This window comes from Astatotilapia calliptera, chromosome 7, assembly GCF_900246225.1.
Source record: "Astatotilapia calliptera chromosome 7, fAstCal1.2, whole genome shotgun sequence".
Lineage (NCBI taxonomy): Eukaryota > Metazoa > Chordata > Actinopteri > Cichliformes > Cichlidae > Astatotilapia > Astatotilapia calliptera.
In genome coordinates, this window is record NC_039308.1 from 469511 (window position 1) to 489338 (window position 19828).

General features: G+C 46.8%; 2 protein-coding genes across 2 annotated transcripts; one reads left to right on the forward strand and one right to left on the reverse strand.

The window, feature by feature from the left end:
• The first annotated feature begins 1655 nt into the window (after positions 1–1655).
• mphosph6 (M-phase phosphoprotein 6) lies at positions 1656–4701 on the forward strand. The gene is made up of 5 exons (XM_026172305.1): positions 1656–1859; positions 2594–2706; positions 3542–3632; positions 4063–4163; positions 4304–4701. Exons 1-5 carry the CDS (start codon positions 1812–1814, stop codon positions 4425–4427), a joined length of 477 nt encoding a protein of 158 aa, XP_026028090.1. The 5' UTR covers positions 1656–1811; the 3' UTR covers positions 4428–4701.
• A 1812-nt stretch (positions 4702–6513) lies between these two features.
• Positions 6514–16409, reverse strand: gpia (glucose-6-phosphate isomerase a). Its single transcript, XM_026172304.1, has 18 exons — positions 16159–16409; positions 15155–15245; positions 14822–14890; positions 13936–14055; positions 13776–13859; positions 13560–13706; positions 13370–13441; positions 13178–13222; positions 12328–12381; positions 11838–11898; positions 11582–11625; positions 11098–11250; positions 10808–10937; positions 10196–10272; positions 9960–10088; positions 9774–9849; positions 9557–9623; positions 6514–6843 (listed from the first exon to the last, which is right to left on the reverse strand). Exons 1-18 carry the CDS (start codon positions 16275–16277, stop codon positions 6720–6722), a joined length of 1662 nt encoding a protein of 553 aa, XP_026028089.1. The 5' UTR covers positions 16278–16409; the 3' UTR covers positions 6514–6719.
• Positions 16410–19828: the final 3419 nt, after the last annotated feature.

The window sequence follows — 19828 nt, forward strand, 5'->3', positions numbered from 1 at the left end:
TCTCCTTGCTTTTGCAGCCTTTGCAGTGTTCCCTTGCGTTCTGATTAAACTCTGAAACTCCTGAAATCCCTCACTCAAGAGTTCTTGCTCTGCTGCCGAAAAATACCGAGCGCGCTCCTTCGACATTTTCGCCGACCAGAGGGTTGCCGATCAATGTTTCTACTCTCGATGCGTAGCCCCTTTTACGACACCCAGTGATCTCACATTACTTCATCCAGCTGTACTAATCGTCAACAGCAGGTGTGTTCGGAGAACCGGATTAGCGAGCTCACGGTTAGCGCGATGATTTGATCTTGGATGTAGTAAGCGACGTACGAAGAACGGGCCCCAGATCACATGACTGATGTAAGCTGACACAGCAACAAGCTGCAGCCACGCTGAGTCTCTGTTTCAGCCACATTGAAAGTTCGGACTTCAAAGTTTTTAAATTTTAATTACAGGCCAGTAAATCCAGAGTTATGATCATATATATATCAGCCACGCTTCGTTCTAAATACTGTCGTCACGTGTGTGTTTTAAGCGTTTTGTAAGGACAGCACGAAAACAGGAAAGAAAGGAAAAAAGCCACCTCTTTCTTATTGGTGGAAAAATGCACCATGTCGACCAATTAAAAAAAAGTCAACATGTGGGATTTGGTTGTTTAGGAAGAGGGAAAAGTTTGGGGAGTGACGGTAACAGGGCGAGCGAGACAGAGCGAGAGAGAGAGTTTAGATGTGGCAGATTTGTGACGTTTAGTGTGTTGTGTAGTCGTTCTGTTGTGTAGTCGTTTTGTTTAGTGTGTCAGTGAGGGCACTAATGACTGTCAGAGGCACATTTGCAACGTAAACACTGTCACTAAGTAGAAAACCAGCGGAGTGATACACCTGCTGTTGTCGGGCCTGCAGGTTTGTCCCTGTGCTCTTCTGTCTTTTGGTGGACAAACTTGTTTTTACTGGCACACATCATTTGTGGGGCATCTTATTGCCACACCTGATTGTTCTCTCATTTTAGTTTTAGTAATATTTTTAAATGGTTGTAGAAAATGAAACAAACGGTGTATTGGCTGCATTTTTAGATAAATAGTTGTTTATGTTTATAAAATGTACGTTTTATATTTGCATTTCAAGTTATAAACATTTACCCAACATGTCTGTGTTGGACATAAACAACGTAAACTCAAAGGAGTCACAAATGTCCGGTTGTATTTCAGACCTCAGGGTTCATCCAACAAATCATGAAAAATGAGGTTTACATGTTTGTTCATGACGGTGCAGATTTCTGACATTTTGTGTAATTTAAGCTGCAACAATGTGACTGTTTTCTAACAAAAACAGTGAAACTTAAGTTAGACTTGTGTTTGTAAATGAAGCGCCCCATGTTGTGTAGCTTTCTGGAGTTTATACTTATTGGGCTACATATTTATTTATCATACAGGCTATACAGTACATAGCATCAAAACTCACATGTTTTATGTAACTAAAGTGTGTAATCATGTGGGCTACAGACAATAATTAAGTTATCGACTATATTTATATGAAAAACGTGCATACTTACTGCATTTGAATCATGTAACCACATGTAACCACCTGCATGAGTGTTTGGGGGGAAAAGGCTTTGATTTTGCCACCCCATTTGATTTCTTTGCCACCCTCATGCCACCCTAAGAAAATTTCTCTAGATCCGCCCCTGGGCTGCACATCAGAGCTCGATTAGCAGGGCTGGAGAAGCAGCTCGGCGCTCGGTTCTTTCTGCCTCTGTTTAGCGTGGCGTTAGCTCGGTGTGCAGCACCGAGGGTCCTCCGGTTCGGTTAGCCGCATTCTCTTGGATTAAAGATGGCGAGTGAGTCGGTGAAGCTGTCCAAAAACCTGCTGCGGATGAAGGTGAGTGAAGCTGCGCGTGCTAACGGACACGCGAGAGCAGCTAGCAGCCGATAGCTAGCAGAACGTTAGCTTTGTAATGCGCCGGCGCATAACTCCACTCAGAAATCTGATGATTTAAGGTTTTCTGCTTCACATGAAGTTTTAAATCTCACACAGAAGCTAAATTTTATTACCTGATGTCAAGTGTGACCTGGAGAGTAAATCGGCGTTCAGCAGAGTTAATAACAGGCTGTAAATGTAATTTATTAATAAATAATGTGTGTATGAGTATGAGACACTAAAGATAAGCTCTGACTTTAAAATGATCTGTCACGTGATGCGAATCTGAACCGGTGTGGATGCTCAGGTATTTGTTTTACGTCACTAATAATGGGAACAACGGCTGAAATTCATGCTTTAAAAACTGTATCAGAACCGGATATGACATCCAGGGGGCGGTTACAACCTACAGGGTGCTGGTTTGTTTCCTGGGGAGGCTGAACCAACGTGGAGAAGATGTTTCTGGGGCCTGATGCCTTGACCAATCAGAATGAAACCCTCTCAGCTGATTTTCACCTTTACTTTAAAAATCTGGTCTGCAGATGTGGAAGATTTCACACTGAGAAAAACAGCTGTGGTTCTCTGCAGGGAGACCTCAGCCAATCACAGCTGAGTGCAGTAAATCATTCATGAGCGCAGGTGTGGTTAAAACCTCACAGAAACGTCAGCTGAAGGTGACGTGTATGTGTCCACAGTTCATGCAGAGACGTCTGGATGCAGAGACGAAGAAGCAGCTGGAGGAGGACGAGCGGAGGATCATCAGTGATGAGCACTGGTACCTGGACCTACCCGAGCTCAAGGCTAAAGAGTACGTATGAGCGTCATTCAGGCTCCGCCCACTTTAGTTCAAGCAAAATGTATAATTCAATTAAATTTTATTTATATAGCGCCAAATTACAACAACAGTCGCCTCAAGGTGCGTTATATTGTACAGTAGATCCTACAATAATACATACGAGCCTATGTGCAAGCACTTTGGCGACAGTGGGAAGGAAAAACTTCCTTTTAACAGGAAGAAACCTCCAGTAGAACCAGGCTCAGGGAGGGGCGGGGCCATCTGCTGTGATTGGTTGGGGTGAGAGAAGGAAGACAGGATAAAGACATGCTGTGGAAGAGAGACAGAGGTTAATAACAGATATGATTCAATGCAGAGAGGTCTGTTAACACATAGTGAGTGAGAAAGGTGACTGGAAAGGAAAAACTCAATGCATCATGGGAATCCCCGGCAGCCTACGTCTATTGCAGCATAACTAAGGGAGGATTCAGGGTCACCTGGTCCAGCCCTAACTATATGCTTTAGCAAAAAGGAAAGTTTGAAGCCTAATCTTGAAAGTAGAGATAGTGTCTGTCTCCTGAATCCAAACTGGAAGCTGGTTCCACAGAAGAGGGGCCTGAAAACTGAAGGCTCTGCCTCCCATTCTACTTTAAATACTCTAGGAGTATAACAGCCTCGCCGCACCGTCGTTAAAGGACTTTCTTCATGCAGCTGCTTAATGTGCAGTTTTCTGAATGGAGTCTAGTTTGAAGTCTGAATACAGTGAAGTGTGATTTAAGTACTTAGGGGTCAGAGGTCATGTGATCATGGAGGCGGATGATGTTATTCTGGAGGTGTTCTTAATACTGTGGCGTCTCTGCTCCTGCAGGAACCTGATCATCGAGGAGAGGAGTTTCGTTCCCTGCGAGGATCTGAAGTATGGCCGACTCTCCTTCAGAGGCTTCAATCCTGAAGTCGAGGTGTGTGTCATTTCACGCCCACTTCCTGTTTTTATTTTGACCCCTGACCTCGCGGAGTGTCAGATTACCTGACTGCTGTGTTTGGGAGGACACAGAGCTAAGAAACATCAGTTTGTTCTTCGTTTTTTTAACAATAATCAGCCTCGATTTAAACCAGCAGGGACTGTCTGACTGAAGGTTACCATGGAAACGACCAGCTGTTTTATTCATGTTTAAATATTGCTGTAAGATCTCAGCTGTACAACTGCAGCAGAAGCATCCCAGTACGACCCTGCCTCTGTCACCTGGAGGCTTCAGGTGTGTCCTACCCCCTGACTCCTCACCCTGGGTCCTCTGTCCTACCCCCTGACTCCTGACCCCAGGACGACGAGTCTCTCTGAGTGTTTGCTCTGCAGCATTTAAACTGGAACCGTCCTGTGTGTCCCTGCAGAAGCTGATGGCTCTGATGAACCCCAGAGAGGAAGAGGAGGAGGAAGAGGAGGACCTGAGCCGGATGCAAACAGACGTCACAGATGAAGAAATGGCTCTGAGGTACGAACTGTTTCCCTCTGATGCTGAAGCGCTGCGTGTTCCTACTGTAGCTCATTACAGACACACACACACACACACACACACACACACACACACACAGTGCGTGAGGCGAGGCTCTCATCTGCTGTTTTTCTCGGCAGGTACGAGAGTTTAGTTGGAAGCATGAAGAAGAAGTTTGCAACGAAGCGAGAGCGAGTGGCGCAGGAGGCGGACGAGGAGAACCACGAGGCGGCGAAGAGAGCATTCGTGAAGCCTCAGGACTGAAGACGCTCGCGCTCCAGATGTTTTTAGACGTGAGGCTGGCGTGGAGCAGCAGCTGTGTGGATGTTATACATCCTGCTTTTATTCCACGAGGAGGACACGAGCAGCCTCAGAGCTCCTGAGAGCTGCATGTTTATTCCCTGTTTGTTTTTTAACTCTGTATGTGACTCACCTGAGGGGTGTTTAAAGCCACGCCTCCTCCACTTGTTTGCTCGTCATGAGGAGGTGAAGGTTAGTTCAGACCTCTGAAGAAGTAAAACACAGACTGTAAATAAAAGATGGAGGATGTGTTTATTTCAGAGTGTCTCGTTTAAGCTCGAGTGTTGAAGCTCCGCCGCCTGACAGTTGGTGTGTTTAAAAACGGGTCGAACATGGCGGCGGTCAATGAACGTACAACGGTCTGGGCCGGGTTGCCAGCAGAGCGTGACATACGGCATTCGCCACGGGAGACGGATCCTCGGCTGACTGCCGTGACATCCGGGCCAGAACACCGCGTAGATGTCTCCTCCGCCCGAGCCATGGAGGAGAAGGTGGCAAGAAGCTCGTCTCCGCTGCGAGTGGCGGCCCCCTCGTTCCCAAAGGTGACTGAGAGGAAACCAGTTAGAGATGACGGCTTAGAAACGTAAAGTGTTAACAAATATAAACGTAAATATATGGAAATAATTAAAAAACTTCAAACTGAAAATAATTTCAGAGTCACACATGAAGTTTGGATAAATTAAAATTTCAAAATAAAAGTAAAATTGTACCTTTGAGTTATTGATGTTTTAACTTTCAGTTATTTATTTCAGAATAAATTCAACCCTGATCAAAAAGCTCAGGATAATGTGTAATTCAGATATTTCCACTTAAACGAACATCTTTAATAAGAATACGAGCCTGTTTGTAATCGGATGGCAGCAACACGACAGCTCCATGTTCCCACTGTGCAGCCTGTCCTCTTAACTACAGTCTGTTCGAGGTGGTGTCCTGCAGGTCTTAGACATGTCCCTGATCCAGCACAGCTGATTTAAACGGCCTCATCAGCATGTGTTGAAGTTCTGCAGAGGCCTGGTAATTAGAGCAGGGCGATATGACCAAAAATATCACGATATACATTTGAAAATTTGCAATAACGATATAACTGATGATATAATTGACAAAATACTTTACTCCACTTTATTAGTGCAAAAAAACCCTTGAGGGTAAACTGAGTGCCAGTTGGAGCGCAGCCATCAGAAATCTGATCGCTTCCTGCTCGTCCAGTCTGAGCGGGCTGGCGCTCACTGAAGCACAAACGATGCATTTGTGCACGGAGGTCGGAGCAGGCATGCGGCTGTTTTTAATCAATGTTTGCTCCACACAAACGTTAAACTCCTAGCAGGCTTTAAAGAGTTCATTCAATATTAGGGCTTTAAAATAAGAGCACCTTTGCTTGATCCAGATCAAAATCATCCTACTTTATCTTAAACGTCTTAATAACAACTGTTCAACTTCAGGAAGTCAAGACTCAGCACCCTTCATCGCTTCCACACCTGCAGTTCCCCTGATGTCCACTAGAGGCTCTGCAGTGAGTCATGTTAAAATAAACATGCTCGCCGGCTGACGCAGGAACTGAACGCCTGTACACGCTGTGTCATAACTCACCTGTTTGAACTGGGATCAGGTGCTTTTGTTCCACCAGAAAAGGTTTAAAACGGTCGTTTGGCTGTGAGTCACCATGCTCTGTCACAGAAGAGTTTAAATTTGCTTTGATGTGAGAATCCATGACTTGCATAGGTACTGCTGACCTCTGATTGGATGATAAGTTCAGAGCAGGTGTGTAAAATCAGCACCAGTGAGCATTACAGGTGTGCGTTACCTGTTGCTCATGTGTCACCAGCACGGCCTTGTTGTGCAGCGCCAACAGCATTTCCCTCGTCCCGCCCCAAACATCAGCGCGAGGCTTCAGCTCAGCACCCCCCCCCGTCGTCCAGCGAGGCCAGTCCAACATCACACCTGATCAGTAATCAGTAATTACCTGACTGCTGAAGCAGACTTCTCCTTTAAACAAGCTCACTGATTGGACAGAAGCATTTCCTGTGACCTCACAATGAAACCAAACACAGCATTGGCGACAAACAGGCTTTTATTTTGAAAGTCACAGTTGACTGGGCATGGTCACCTACACAAACGTGTACGTTTTCAGGACTCGTCTACACGTGAAGACTCTTAGCACACAGATAACAGACAGGAAGTGCTCACAGCGTACGACAAGACAAACATCATTCAGCCAATGAGGATGGAGGATGAGGTCGGCTAACGCCGGCTCAACGTTCAGGCGAAGTTCTTCTTCAGGAAGTTGATGAGGCCGTTGGTGGACGAGTCGTGGGAGGTCACCTCCGAGTCGTACTTCAGCTCCGGCTCGATCTTCTTGGCGAGCTGCTTCCCGAGCTCCACCCTGTGGCGGAAAGAGGCGGGTCAGCAACACAACTTTACACAGCAACGCTGGTTGGTCAACAACAATTATTTTGTAAGGGAAACGTACGGAAGACCGCTGGTACCAATGAGGCAAGTTTGACTAAATCCGGTTGTTCAGTCTGACGTCACTAGCCGTGTCTGGGCCTAAACTCCGCTGCAGGTCCATATATCAAACGATCACTGTGGCATTACTGAAAAACTGTCTAAAGTCTTTCATCTTTAATAAAATGATCAGTGTTCTGCTCTACCAGGTGTAACAATTGAGTTTAACATCCAGGCATCCATGAAAACGGAATTTATGACATTTAACGGAGTTAGAAGTTAGCAGGGAGTTAGCTCGCTAGCTTCTATCTAAATACAATATAGCATGTCCTGACTGCGGGGTTTTGGAAACAAATTAAAACGTACAGCTCTGCTATCACTTCCAGCATAAATGAAGACAGAAAACTAAACAGCAGTGACGTTTGTAGGGTTACTGAAGTTGGGCTAGCTGCTATATAATGATGTGCTACGTGATCGCTAGCGACACAGCTATGTTAGCATAATATAAACAAGCTAACTTTTTTCCACTCGATAAAAGTTAATGTGAGTGTTCTCGGTGGTCAGGAACAAATGTAATCGCATGGCAGGATGCTGTAAACGGACCAAACTTCAGCCAGGAGAACAACTGAGATAATCCATCCACAATACAAGGTTAGTCATTCATATACTGCTGCATGGGCTGGGCTGTAGCTACATCCTAAGGTTTTAAAAACTGAGCTTAAATAAATGATTAGTGGTAATAAAAGCCGAGGGAGGTCAACAGGGATCACTGACTGTTTTAGGAGCTTTTTGAGATTAATTAGAAGAAAATACAAAACATTAAACATGTTAACAACACAAAAGCCATATTAAACGCAGACTTTAGGCCCGGAAGTAGGATTCGTCGCGTCATCACTGAACAACTGGATATATAATAATAAAAGGCGCCTTTAAAGACCCTCAAGGTTACCTGACATAAGCACAAAATGAAAACATGTAAAACTAGACTAAGACGGAGTCACGATGAAGAGTAAGCAGTTCTGAATACATGTTTTAAGACGTGATAAAATAAATACAGTGAAAATTCATTGTTTTAATTTAAATACAAAAAACCCAACAACTTTAACCCTTTAAGACCTACCATAGAACCAAGTCCGCCAGAGCTTATATTATATTTTTACATGCTGTGGAGCCATCTTTGGGAGCATTTCAAGTTGCTATACATCAATACAACAATTATAGCCCAGATTTTAATAATATGTCTGCATTAAGTGCATAGTAATTACATAAATTGCAAAAAAAGTGCAATAAACTACAAAAAAAATGAAAATCGTTTTTGTTTTTTTAACATATATTTCTAGTTAGAGAAATTTAAGAGGCTTATCCCTCAAAACTGTAAATACAAAAAAGTTGCACAAACTAGTTTCCCACCACAGGAAATTTATTTTGAGTGTCTTCATAGTTTTATTTTTGAAATACACCAATTTTCATATACTGCAGGAAAAACGAAAATAAATATTATAATGCAAATTTGCAAAAAAGCAGCATGTGCATCAAAATAAACTATTTCCAGCAGTGCAATATGAGTCCTAAGCATCCCAGAAACGACACAGAAAGTCATAAAGTCAAACATAACTTTTAAAAACACCAGTATAGGCTCATGAGGCCCTGATGGTAAAAAAAAAAAAAAAAAAAAAAAACTACATTTCCGTGAAAATGACGTCACTTCCGGTTTCGGGCAGGACATGGCGGACATGCAAAAGTTCGCGCTGATGGACGTAGGAAGTGTTATGAACAGCTGATCGGATCGGCAAAGCGTGTTTCTAGAATATTATGTTTTTGTTGCTGCAAGTGCTTTTTATGCAGTTTTTGCAAAGCTGTATGTGGAAGGAAACCGTGACCGAGGACAAGCTGATGGCATCAGATGTAAGTACAACTCCTCCGGTTTCATATGCAAAAAAAAATAAAAAATATTGTGCTAGCTTACGTGGTTGCAGTGCTGCCGGGATTTTTTATTTTATTTATTTAACCAGGAATGTCCCGTTGAGATCAAAGACCTCTTTTTCAAGGGAGTCCTGGCCAGGAGGCAGCACATTTCAAGACAAATACATACGAACAAACAAAGTTAAAATTACACAAAACAATTACACATTATTGAGGCAGCCTGTAGGCCTTTGAGTTTAGTTTTAAAAACATTTAAAGACAACAATTCAGTTAGTTTCCAGTCTTTCTGTAACATGTTCCATGAAAAAGGCGCAGAGTGGACAAAGGCTTTCTTACCCAGCTCTGTGCGGACAAGGGGAACAGACAACAGCAGCTGATCATTTGAGCGCAAGGAGTAAGAACCACTATTTGTCCTTGTGACCAAAGTACAAATATAAGGAGGCAGCAATCCAAGCATAGCTTTGTAAATAAAAGTGTACCAATGCCCCTGTCTTCTAATAATTTAAAAATAGTTACGCAAAACAGAGCGTGCCCGCTCCGACCGGCTCTAAAGGGTTAAGTTATTTAAAAAAGGGAACGTATGGAGGTCTATTAGTGGCAGCAAAGTGACCGTTCAAGATTGTTAAAAATTTTTAAAAAATGAATATGTTTAATTGTAAAATAAAACCCAAATGTGGAAGCTTAATCTACCTTAAACCCGAGTTTAGCCCCGCCCAGGTGTGACTCACCCCCACTGGTCGTAGCTGTTGATGTCCCACATGACGCCCTGGACGAAAATCTTGTGCTCGTACATGGCTGAAAGAACAACACAGCTGTGTCAGACTCCTCCTCTTTAAATGGACACACCTGAGACGTTATTGGTGCAACTGAAGTTTACAGTAACCGGAGATCACCTGCAGTGACTCCGCCCACAGCAGCACGTTTGATTAAAAAGCCAGTACTCACCGACCAGAGCTCCCAGTATGAACGGGGTGAGCTTCTTGAAAACGATCGAGTTGCTCGGCTTGTTCCCCAGAAACACCTGCAGAGAAAAACATCATTTAAACGCTGGAACGTCGACACGCTGTACAGTCACCTGACTGTTTCTACTCTGATGGTCACACACAGGTGTGTCCAGGTGTGCGCTCTTACCTTGTGCGGCAGCAGCTTCTCCAGAGCATCTCCCGACATGCCGGCGGCCTCCAGCTCTTTCCGGGCCTCGTCCGGAGTCTTTCCCTTCATCAGCGCTTCGGTCTGAGCCAGGAAGTTTGCCACCAGGATCTGCATGAAGCACACAACACCCGTGAGGCGTTACATCATCCAGGTGTGCTCTCGGTTCCTCCAGCTAATCAGTTCAGCCTGGCTAAGGTAACGTTAAATGTCCAGACCTTGTGGTGGAGGTTGTTTCTGATTGGATGCTGAGACTGAGCAGGAATGAGGAAGTCAGCAGGAATCATACGAGTGCCTGAGGAAGGACAAGCAGTCTGTTAACTCTGGGTATTGATCACAGGCTGTTCAGACGCACGAGGCGGCGAGCTCCAATCAGATCAGACCAAAGAAGAAAACTCTGTCTGGCCTCAGTGATCCAGAATAATCCGGCTCCCTCTGCTGTGGGGGTGGGGGGGGGGGAGCATTCGACGCCACCAATCATCTGTGGAAGGAGCCCTGTGGTATCCAATCACAGCATCTCGAATGTTCTCAGCTCAATAAGCAGCAGATCAAAGACACTCAGGTGTGCCCCTCTCACGTCTCTTATTAAATAAAAGACATCTGATTATGTTTACAAAAGGACCTGTACAGGTGTTTCCACAGGGGGAGGAGCTTCAGCTTCAGGCTCGGGCGCTCCAGGTACGCGGCACGTCGTCTGTGACCATTTTAACTCACCTGTGCTTGGATCATGAAGGTTTGTGTGACCTACGCTGGGGCTGCAGGTGTGATAAGCTGCCCTGATGTTCACTAACGAGCGGTCACTGTTACATAATTAAAGGGTGGAGCTTCACCTTGGTGGATGAGCTGGTAGAAGGCGTGCTGCCCATTGGTCCCCGGCTCGCCCCACACGATTGGTCCAGTGTGGTAGTTGACGCGGGCGCCATCTTTGGTGATGTACTTCCCATTGGACTCCATGTCGCCCTGAAGACCAAACAGACGGGTCATCAGCGCCGACATTCATCACGAACACGAAACTCCACCCCCACGCCGCAGTCTGATGTAATGTAAGGTTTCTGTGGTCTCCTGCGCGTTACGTGACGCAGGCGTCACACCTGCAGACCCGCCTCCCTGCGTCACTGACCTGCTGGAAGTAGGCGGCGAAGCGGTGCATGTACTGGTCGTAGGGCAGCATGGCGTGGGTCTCTGCCTGGAAGAAGTTGATGTACCAGACGCCAAGCATGGCGAGTAGCACGGGGGCGTTTTGCTCCAGGGGGGCACTGCGGAAATGGTTGTCCTGGGAGGAGGGGGGAGGAGAGTTTAGGTTCATGCTCCTGCTGTCAGGCTGCACACGCTCTGCTGACTGCAGGTGAGATGTTCACCTGCAGTCAGCAGAGCGTGTGCAAGTATTGTGCACAGAGCGCGTGCAGAAACAAAGGGCGCCATTCTCTCGCCTTTCACATTCGAGCCCGAGTTGTGAAAGTGTCCTGTTCAGTAACTTGACGGGAAGCGTGGAAACATTTCAGAGTGACGCAACGATCAAATAACACGTGTTGAAATCCATTTTTGTCCCGCGGACGAACGTGAAGTAACTCGCTCGCAAGAAAGCAGAAGAGACGGCGGCGTACCATCCAGTGAGCTCCGGAGAGAAGCTGCTCGAAGTTCTCAAAGCCTGAAACACAAAACAAACCAGAGTTTATCAATCAGGCTCTCAGAAGGAGGGACATCAACTCAGTCGTGCACATATCAACAGGCTGAAGCTCAGCTCGCTGCAGAGCAGCTTTGCTTGATTCTCAGTCCAGAATAATCCTTCTTTCCTCTGACAGGACGACGCCATCACTGACTGATAACTTTGCCCCGGCGACAGCAGAGTCACAGACGTACCCACGTGCAGAGCGATGGACAGACCGATGGCCGACCACAGCGAGTAGCGACCTCCGACCCACTGAGGACAAGCAAACATGACATCACACAGTCACTCCACCAATCAGAGCACAGGCAGGGCAGCAGATCGTCAAAATAAAAGCAGTGACAGGAAGCAGCGAGCTCGCACTGAGCCGCTTTCTGTCAGTTTGTTTTCAGCAGAAGGATGGCAGCGTTAACCGAGGTCACGACAGGAGCGACCTCACGAGAAACACGAAGGAACTCCGACTACGGTAAAAATGACGAGCTCCTTAAATCTGAAGAAAAGCGATGAATTTAACTGTGAAGGAGCCAGAATCAACACAAACGAATATTATTAAATAAATAACGAGGGTCGACTCAAAAACCTGTTACCCAGGTTACACGTCACCAGCCCGCCGCTGAAAACCATCCGAGTCACATGCATTCATAGTGACATCATCCTCCTCATCATCGTAACAGGCGCACTTACGTCCCAGAACTCGAACATGTTCGCCGTGTCGATGCCGAAGTCCTTCACCTTAGCCTGAAGGAGGCGGAGACAGAGAGGCTGCAGATGATCTGATTAGAGCAGCGTGTGTGTGTCTGCCTGTGTGTGTGTGTCTGCCTGTGTGTGCATGAGAGCGTGTGTGTGTCTGCCTGTGTGTGCATGAGAGCGTGTGTGTCTGTCTGCGTGTGTGTGTGTGTGTGTCTGCGTGTGTGTGTGTGTCTGCCTGTGTGTGCATGAGAGCGTGTGTGTCTGTCTGCGTGTGTGTGTGTGTGTGTCTGTCTGCGTGTGTGTGTCTGCGTGTGTGTGTGTGTGTCTGCGTGTGTGTGTGTGTGTCTGCGTGTGTGTGTGTGTCTGCGTGTGTGTGTGTGTCTGCGTGTGTGTGTGTCTGCGTGTGTGTGTGTGTGTCTGCGTGTGTGTGTGTGTCTGCGTGTGTGTGTGTGTCTGCGTGTGTGTGTGTGTGTGTCTGCGTGTGTGTGTGTGTGTCTGCGTGTGTGTGTCTGCGTGTGTGTGAGCATGTGTGTGTCTGCGTGTGTGTGTGTGTCTGCGTGTGTGTGTGTGTCTGCGTGTGTGTGTGTGTGTGTCTGCGTGTGTGTGTGTCTGCGTGTGTGTGAGCATGTGTGTGTCTGCGTGTGTGTGTGTGTCTGCGTGTGTGTGTCTGTCTGCGTGTGTGTGTGTGTGTGTCTGCGTGTGTGTGTGTCTGCGTGTGTGTGTGTGTGTCTGCGTGTGTGTGAGCATGTGTGTGTCTGCGTGTGTGTGTGTGTCTGCGTGTGTGTGTCTGTCTGCGTGTGTGTGTCTGCGTGTGTGTGTGTGTCTGTCTGCGTGTGTGACTCACTGAGTTGGTGGACAGAGCCACAAAGTGTTTGGCCACAGCAGATTTCTGTGGAGGATGAGAGGAGAGAAGCTCGTGAGCGTGATGGAGAGATCACCACCCGACCCCCTGACCCCTGACCCCTGACCCCGTCTGCCTCCATTTTAAAGCGACTGTGTGTTTTAGAGCAGCTGCGTCAGGCTCGGGTCTACTCACGTCGGCGGCGGTCTGCAAGAACCAGTCTTTGGCGGACTCGGCGTTGGTGATGGTCTCCTGGGTGGTGAAGGTCTGAGGAGGTCAGAGTGAGGAACGGAGAGTTAGCAAACAGTAACTCAAACCAATAGTCTCTCGAAACTGAAAGCAACCGACTGAGCACGCTCAGACCCAGGAGTTAGGCGTGTGTGACCTTGGAGGCAATGATGAACAGGGTGGTCTCGGGGTTCAGCTTGGCGAGCGTCTTGGCCAGGTGAGTCCCGTCGATGTTGGAAACGAACCAAACGTCCGGTCCTCCCGCCGAGTACGGCTTCAGAGCCTCCGTCACCATCAGAGGGCCCTGAACGCACCACAACACAGTGAGTCACATGACTGCTGACGCGCGTGCGAGAGCTCAGCGGTCACTCACCAGGTCGGAGCCTCCGATGCCGATGTTCACCACGTCAGTGATGCTCTTCCCGCTGAAGCCTTTCCAGTCACCACTGCGAACTTTCTGTAAACGCACGACACAAAGGTCACGACCTCCAGGCGTCACACGCATTGACACACGCTCACAGACACACACTCACCTGGCAGAACGCCTTCATCTTGTCGAGCACCCTGTTGACCTCGGGCATCACGTCTTCGCCGTCGACGAGGATCGGCGTGTTGGAGCGGTTCCTCAGAGCGACGTGGAGCACGGCCCGGCCCTGTGAGCGCATGCGGTAACAACAACGGGGTTAGCAGCGACCCCCTCACACAAACGCACGCGCTGATGTCGGAGTCACCTCCGAGTCTGAGGGCCACCTCACACTGGGATATATCACCATGGCAACAGATGCTGTGACCCTACCCTGCTCCCAGGTTAGAGATCAGCAGGTGTGACATCACCATACTGATCAATCAGATCTGTGGAATCCCCCGATCAGGTCAGGATCCATCAGCACGTTCAAACAGGCTGAACTTTATTGATACAGGAGCCATTTACAGTGTTTGGTAAAATTATAACAGCTTCCTGTGATCGATGACGTCACCACACAGCCTGATTTAAGTGATACAAACGTGTTTGCGTAAATATTTAAGATTTGTGATCCATCGTGTTGATCAGGAGCTGCTCAATCAGCCGCTGCTGAGCAATACATTGACCTTCAGTGTGTGTGTGTGTCAGCAGCTCTGAGTCTGCGTGGTGTCAGGTGGAGGATGAAGAGCATCTCTGAAACCAACAAAATAAAGCCATCGTGGTGCGTTTGAGTGTCAGTTGGAATTTAGATGCGTACAGGTCGAGCCTGCGCAGGTGTACTTTAACGCGAGTGCACACACAGACCTGAATCATTTATTCGCTCTACAAACCTTTGCTCGATCGACCTGATAAACACCTTCGTGGGATTAATGATGGATAAGTGAAGCTAGAGGAAAGCGGTCACGTGACCTTCGTTCCCCTTTTAGTTTCTACGTGGACGTGTGAGGAGGCGTTACCTCGGTGAAGTTGATCTTCTCTCCGGAAAACATCTTCTTCCGCGCCTCCTCCAGCCCCCGAGACTTGGCCTGCACACAGGAAACACACGGGCAGCAATCAGGTGACTTCAGGAAGCTCATTTCACCACCAGGAAGCGGTGACATGTCGACACGGCGCCCGCCACTGGTGCCGTGGCGCAACGCTTCTCTTTCCAAATAAAGTGTGGAAACCTTCCTGTTTCACTGGAGCTCTGAGCAGATAAGGCACGCCTCCTCCGCTCACCTTTAGCTGAACCTGCTGCTACAGGTGAGCTCCAGCTGCCTTTCAAAATCAAAGACCGAGTGTGTTCTCACCAGGGCCAGGAGCATGGCCAAGACGTCCTGGTTGATCAGGTTCTTGGAATAATCGATCAGGATGTCGCCATCATCCGTCTGCAGGGTGGTGCTGTGAGCAGAGCCAAAAACCTTTATTTACACCCAGTTTCACAGACACGCACAGAGCAGCCAAACACAGGACCTGAACAACAACAGAGCAACCGCCTGAGGGTGATGACCGCAGCATCACCCTCAGCTGACCGTGTGAGGGTCCAGGAAACGCCTCACACCGCCTCCTGTGATGGTTCTGCTCAGACTCCCTCAGCACGTGGGCCTCTTTCACGCGATGACTCAGTCTGTCTGCGGATGCGTCACAGCGCACGTACCCGCGGGCAGAACCGGTGCCCGGTTGTCCCACCCCCGGCTCCTGTGCTTCATTACCGCCCGCATCCCGCCCTGACATCGGGCGAGCCCGGCGGGGGGGCTCGCCCGATGTCAGGGCTAATGCTTCCATTATCGTCTGTCCGATAATGGAAGCAGAACACCTGAAACTTCCTTCAGGTTTTCTGCTTCCATTAACGGACAGACGCGCCACAGGCAACCTGTCGCTCCCGTGACAGTCTGCAACGTAAACGTCAGTATGAGGTCAACCCCACACCTGAGACCCACCTGCGAGGGCCTGGTGGTGTGTTGGTGAACGCTTAGTAAGCACGTGCGCAGGTTCGGCACAAACAGGAAATCTCTGCAGACTGTCCGATAATGGAAGCAGTCGTTTTAGCAAGCAGCTAACAGTAACCCATATCGGTAGAGGAGGGAGCCACCGGGTGTCGGGCCTCTGGTCTGCAGGTTTCGGGCTCAGTACCCGGGCGGGGGGCGATGATGACGAAGGGAGTACGGGGTGGGGGGGCTTACAGCGGAAACGCGCGGAGCGGATCGGTGACCTTGTCGGTCACCTGCGGTCACAGTCCGAGAAGGAGAATCGATAACCGGGCGGAGCGCTGAGGACCTCCAACCACGGGGATACGTCCTCCGGCTGTCCTCACCTGAACCGGCCGAAACGCTCCGGGTCGGACTCGAACAGGGCCCTCATGTTGAGGCTCGCGCCGTTTGCCTCGTGCCACTGCTTCAGCTTCTGGAAGTTTGCGTCGGCGGTCAGAGCCATGATGGCGGCTGCTCGGTGCTCGATGTGGACAAATTGAAGACGCTCCCCGGTGAGACTCGACCCTCCGCAGCCGGTACTGGACTGAATGTGGTGGGGAGTCAGGGAGGAGCACCGCGAGGAAAGAGCCGCTCCCAACCAATCACAGCATAGAACCCACCACCCGAGCTCCGCCCACAGACCCGACCCGTCACGTCCTCAAAGGCAGCGGGACTGAAGTATGGAAGCCGATTAGTGACGATGTTGCGTCGATATTGCGACAAGGCAGATCTACGGGGTTGGCATGGGCTGGCATGTGCCACCCCTAGTGCCATCCTAGCTTTGCATATGACACTGTTGTTTATTAAAATAAGCTTTGTATCTTGTTCTATTTAATCTGAAACACCCCTAAAATAGTCAGTGATCACTGTCGGTCTCTCTCCGTTTTCATCATCACTGTTTATTTTAATGCTCAGTGTTTAAACCCTTACCATGTAGCTGCAGCCCAGCCCATGCAGCAGTATATGAATGACTAACCTCGTATAGTGGATGGATTATCTCAGTTGTTCTCCTGGCTGAAGTTTGGTCTGTTTACAGCATCCTGCCATGCGACTGCATTTGTCTCTAACCATCAGGAACCCTCACGTTAACTTTTATCGAGAGGAAAAAAAGTTAGCGTTCATCCTCCAGCTTCACTGTTTATGTTATGCTAACATCTTTTATTTATTGTAGCCACTGAATTACTTGCTATTACTGTCATAAATTCAAACATCAAAGGATTAGACATAAATAACCACAAATTAATAATAAGTCAGCTTGCCGATGATACAACAGTCTTTCTAAAAAATAAAGAACAAATTCCATTGGCCTTAGATACAATAAAGATCTTTTCTGATGCTTCTGGACTACGCCTGAACCTGGACAAATGTGAACTCATGAGTATCCACAATTGTTCTCACTCTTCTTTGTACAATATACCTGTCAAAAATGAAATCAAATATCTTGGAATCTGGATAACTAAATGCATGGCTGATAGTGAAGAAAAGAATATTCAGAATACAACTGACAAATGCAAAAAAACTCTGAACCATTGGCTACAGAGAGATTTAACGTTGTTCGGCAGGATAATGTTGACCAAGGTTGAATCTTTGTCCAGATGAATCTGTCCAGCTTGTTCCCTAGCCATCCCACCAAGAATTATAAAAGACATCAATAAGGTGAATTTTAATTTCATATGGAAAAATAAACATCATTATGTTAGTAACAGGGACGTGATAAAAGATTATGAAGAGGGGGGTTTAAAAGCAATCGATTTTGAAATAATGAATGGCATTTTAAAGATTAATTGGCTCCGATCTTTCTTGAAAAATGATAATGAGATCTGGTGCTTGATACCATCTCTTATTTTCAACAAAGTTGGGGGGATCCAATTCCTTTTAGTGTGTGATTTTGAAATTTGTAAACTGCCCATAAAACTTTCCAAATTTCATCAACAAGTTTTGTTAAATTGGAAATTAATGTTTAAACATAACTTTAGTCCCCACAACGTTCCACTGTGGAACAATAGGGTGATATTGAATCAGGGGAAATCTATGTTTGTGGAAGAATGGATGACAAAACAAATTTGGTCTGTGACACATATAATGGATGAAAATGGAGATATACTTGAATTAAACAGGCTTAATGAGAAATATGACATGAGTTGCTCATCCGAGCTCTATAAAAAGGTCTCACAGAATATCCCAACAGTCCTTGTAAATACGATAAAGAACAATTTTTCAAATATACCGACTCCAAATTTACATAAAATTAAATTAGATGGTCTTGACTTGGTTAATGAAAAATGCAATAATCAGTTTTTGAGGAGGTATTTGGTTAACACCTTATATCCAGGTAGGACAAAACATTCACTCAGCTTTAAAGATTATAACAAATCTGAGATCTCGTTGATCAGAACCAAATATTTAACATTTCCAATTCCATCTACCTACCTATGTATAGATAGGTAGGAGGATGTAGACATATATTTATATAAATAAGTTCTTCTTTTCCCTGAGTACTATTGTCACGTTTGTGTGGGAAGAAATGGTAATTTTCTAAGGTCATCACAAAAAATGTCCCATGTCGACCAACAACAAGGAGAAAAATTAAAGGTAAAATACAAACGTAAAATCTAACTGTAGTCAAAAGTGTCCAATTATATTTTGGACTCAGAGGGGTAACCCAACAAATCCTGAAAAATTAGGTTTGAATTTTGGTGACCAGTGTTTTCATCACACTGCAGGTTTCTGACACTTTGTGTGAATTTAAGCAACAAAAAACAAAACCAACTGAAGTTACACCCGTGTTTGTAACTGAAAAACCTGATGTGTAGTTTTGTGGATTTTATACTCACTGGGCTGCATAGTTATGTATTATAGGGGCTACAGTCAAACTGCAGCCTGTCCCGGCTGCCACAGGGTGACAGGTGGGGAAACAAGCGTTCACATTCACGCCTATGGACAGCTTACAATGTCCAGTGAACCCCACCCTCCTACCTGCATGTGTTTGGACTGTGGCGGAGAGCCAGAGTACTCGGAGAGAACATCCACACAGAGAGACCCCACCCACATGGCGGCATTAAGCTCGGGAACTTCTTGCTGTGAGGCAACAGGCATGCCACCATGCTACCCTTATTTAATAAAAATCATATAAATATGTTTTAAAGTGTCTCCTTTGGCAGATGTAACAGCTGAACACAGCCGCTGCATTCTGTCTACAACAGAAGTCTAATCTTCTCCCAGCTCTGTTCTAGGATGCCCTCTGGACCCAGTGGAGGTGGTGAGTGACAGGAGAACGGCGGCTAAGCTGTCATCCCTGTTGGACAACATCTCCCACCCCATGCAGCAGACTGTGACAGCACTGAGCAGCTCCTTCAGTGGGAGACTGCGGCACCCACGGTGTGGGACGGAGAGATTTCGCAGGTCTTTCCTCCCCACTGCTGTCAGACTCCATAATAAAGACTTTAACTGAACAAACACACACATCCATACATATGCAATAATACTAAGTGCAATAATCCTTTCTGTCATCGTTGTATTTTTACTCAGTTGTATATAGCATTCGTATTCTATTTTTATCTTATTGTATATTTTTATTCTATTTTATTCTACTGTATATAGTATTTTATTTTATTCTATTCTGTACAGTTGTGTACTGTATTTATTCTTATTGTATTCTAATTTTTGCGTCATAACTTTTGCACTGTCCACTTCCTGCTGTGACAAAACAAATTTCCCACGTGTGGGACTAATAAAGGTTATCTTATCTTATCTTATCTGTGGACTTTGTAGCTGCTTTGCTTTCACTCTTCTGTCCAGTTCATCCCAAACCAGCTCGATGGGGTTTCAGTCTGGAGACTGTGCTGGACCTCCACGTTTACAACCTTACCGTCTCGTTCTTCGTTCCTGAGGTGGTTCTGCCATGGCTCGGACTTATGTTTGGATCATTATCTTGCTGTAGGATGAAGCCCTCACAGACTAGATGCACACCAGAGGGTCCTGCATGGTGCTGCAGAGTGCTGCGGTAGCTGTTTT

Bases quoted from the DNA above. Each gene is read 5' to 3' on its own strand.
- gpia (XM_026172304.1), bottom strand. From the start codon at position 16,277: ATGGCTCTGACCGCCGACGCAAACTTCCAGAAGCTGAAGCAGTGGCAC. The intron at 11,626-11,837 runs GTACGTCTGTGA...TTTGTGTTTCAG, and splicing joins GTCCATCGCTCTGCACGTGG to GCTTTGAGAACTTCGAGCAG. The intron at 9,624-9,773 runs GTGAGTACTGGC...TTGTTCTTTCAG, and splicing joins CATACTGGGAGCTCTGGTCG to CCATGTACGAGCACAAGATT.
- mphosph6 (XM_026172305.1), top strand. From the start codon at position 1,812: ATGGCGAGTGAGTCGGTGAAGCTGTCCAAAAACCTGCTGCGGATGAAG. The intron at 1,860-2,593 runs GTGAGTGAAGCT...ATGTGTCCACAG, and splicing joins AAAACCTGCTGCGGATGAAG to TTCATGCAGAGACGTCTGGA. The intron at 3,633-4,062 runs GTGTGTGTCATT...GTGTCCCTGCAG, and splicing joins GCTTCAATCCTGAAGTCGAG to AAGCTGATGGCTCTGATGAA.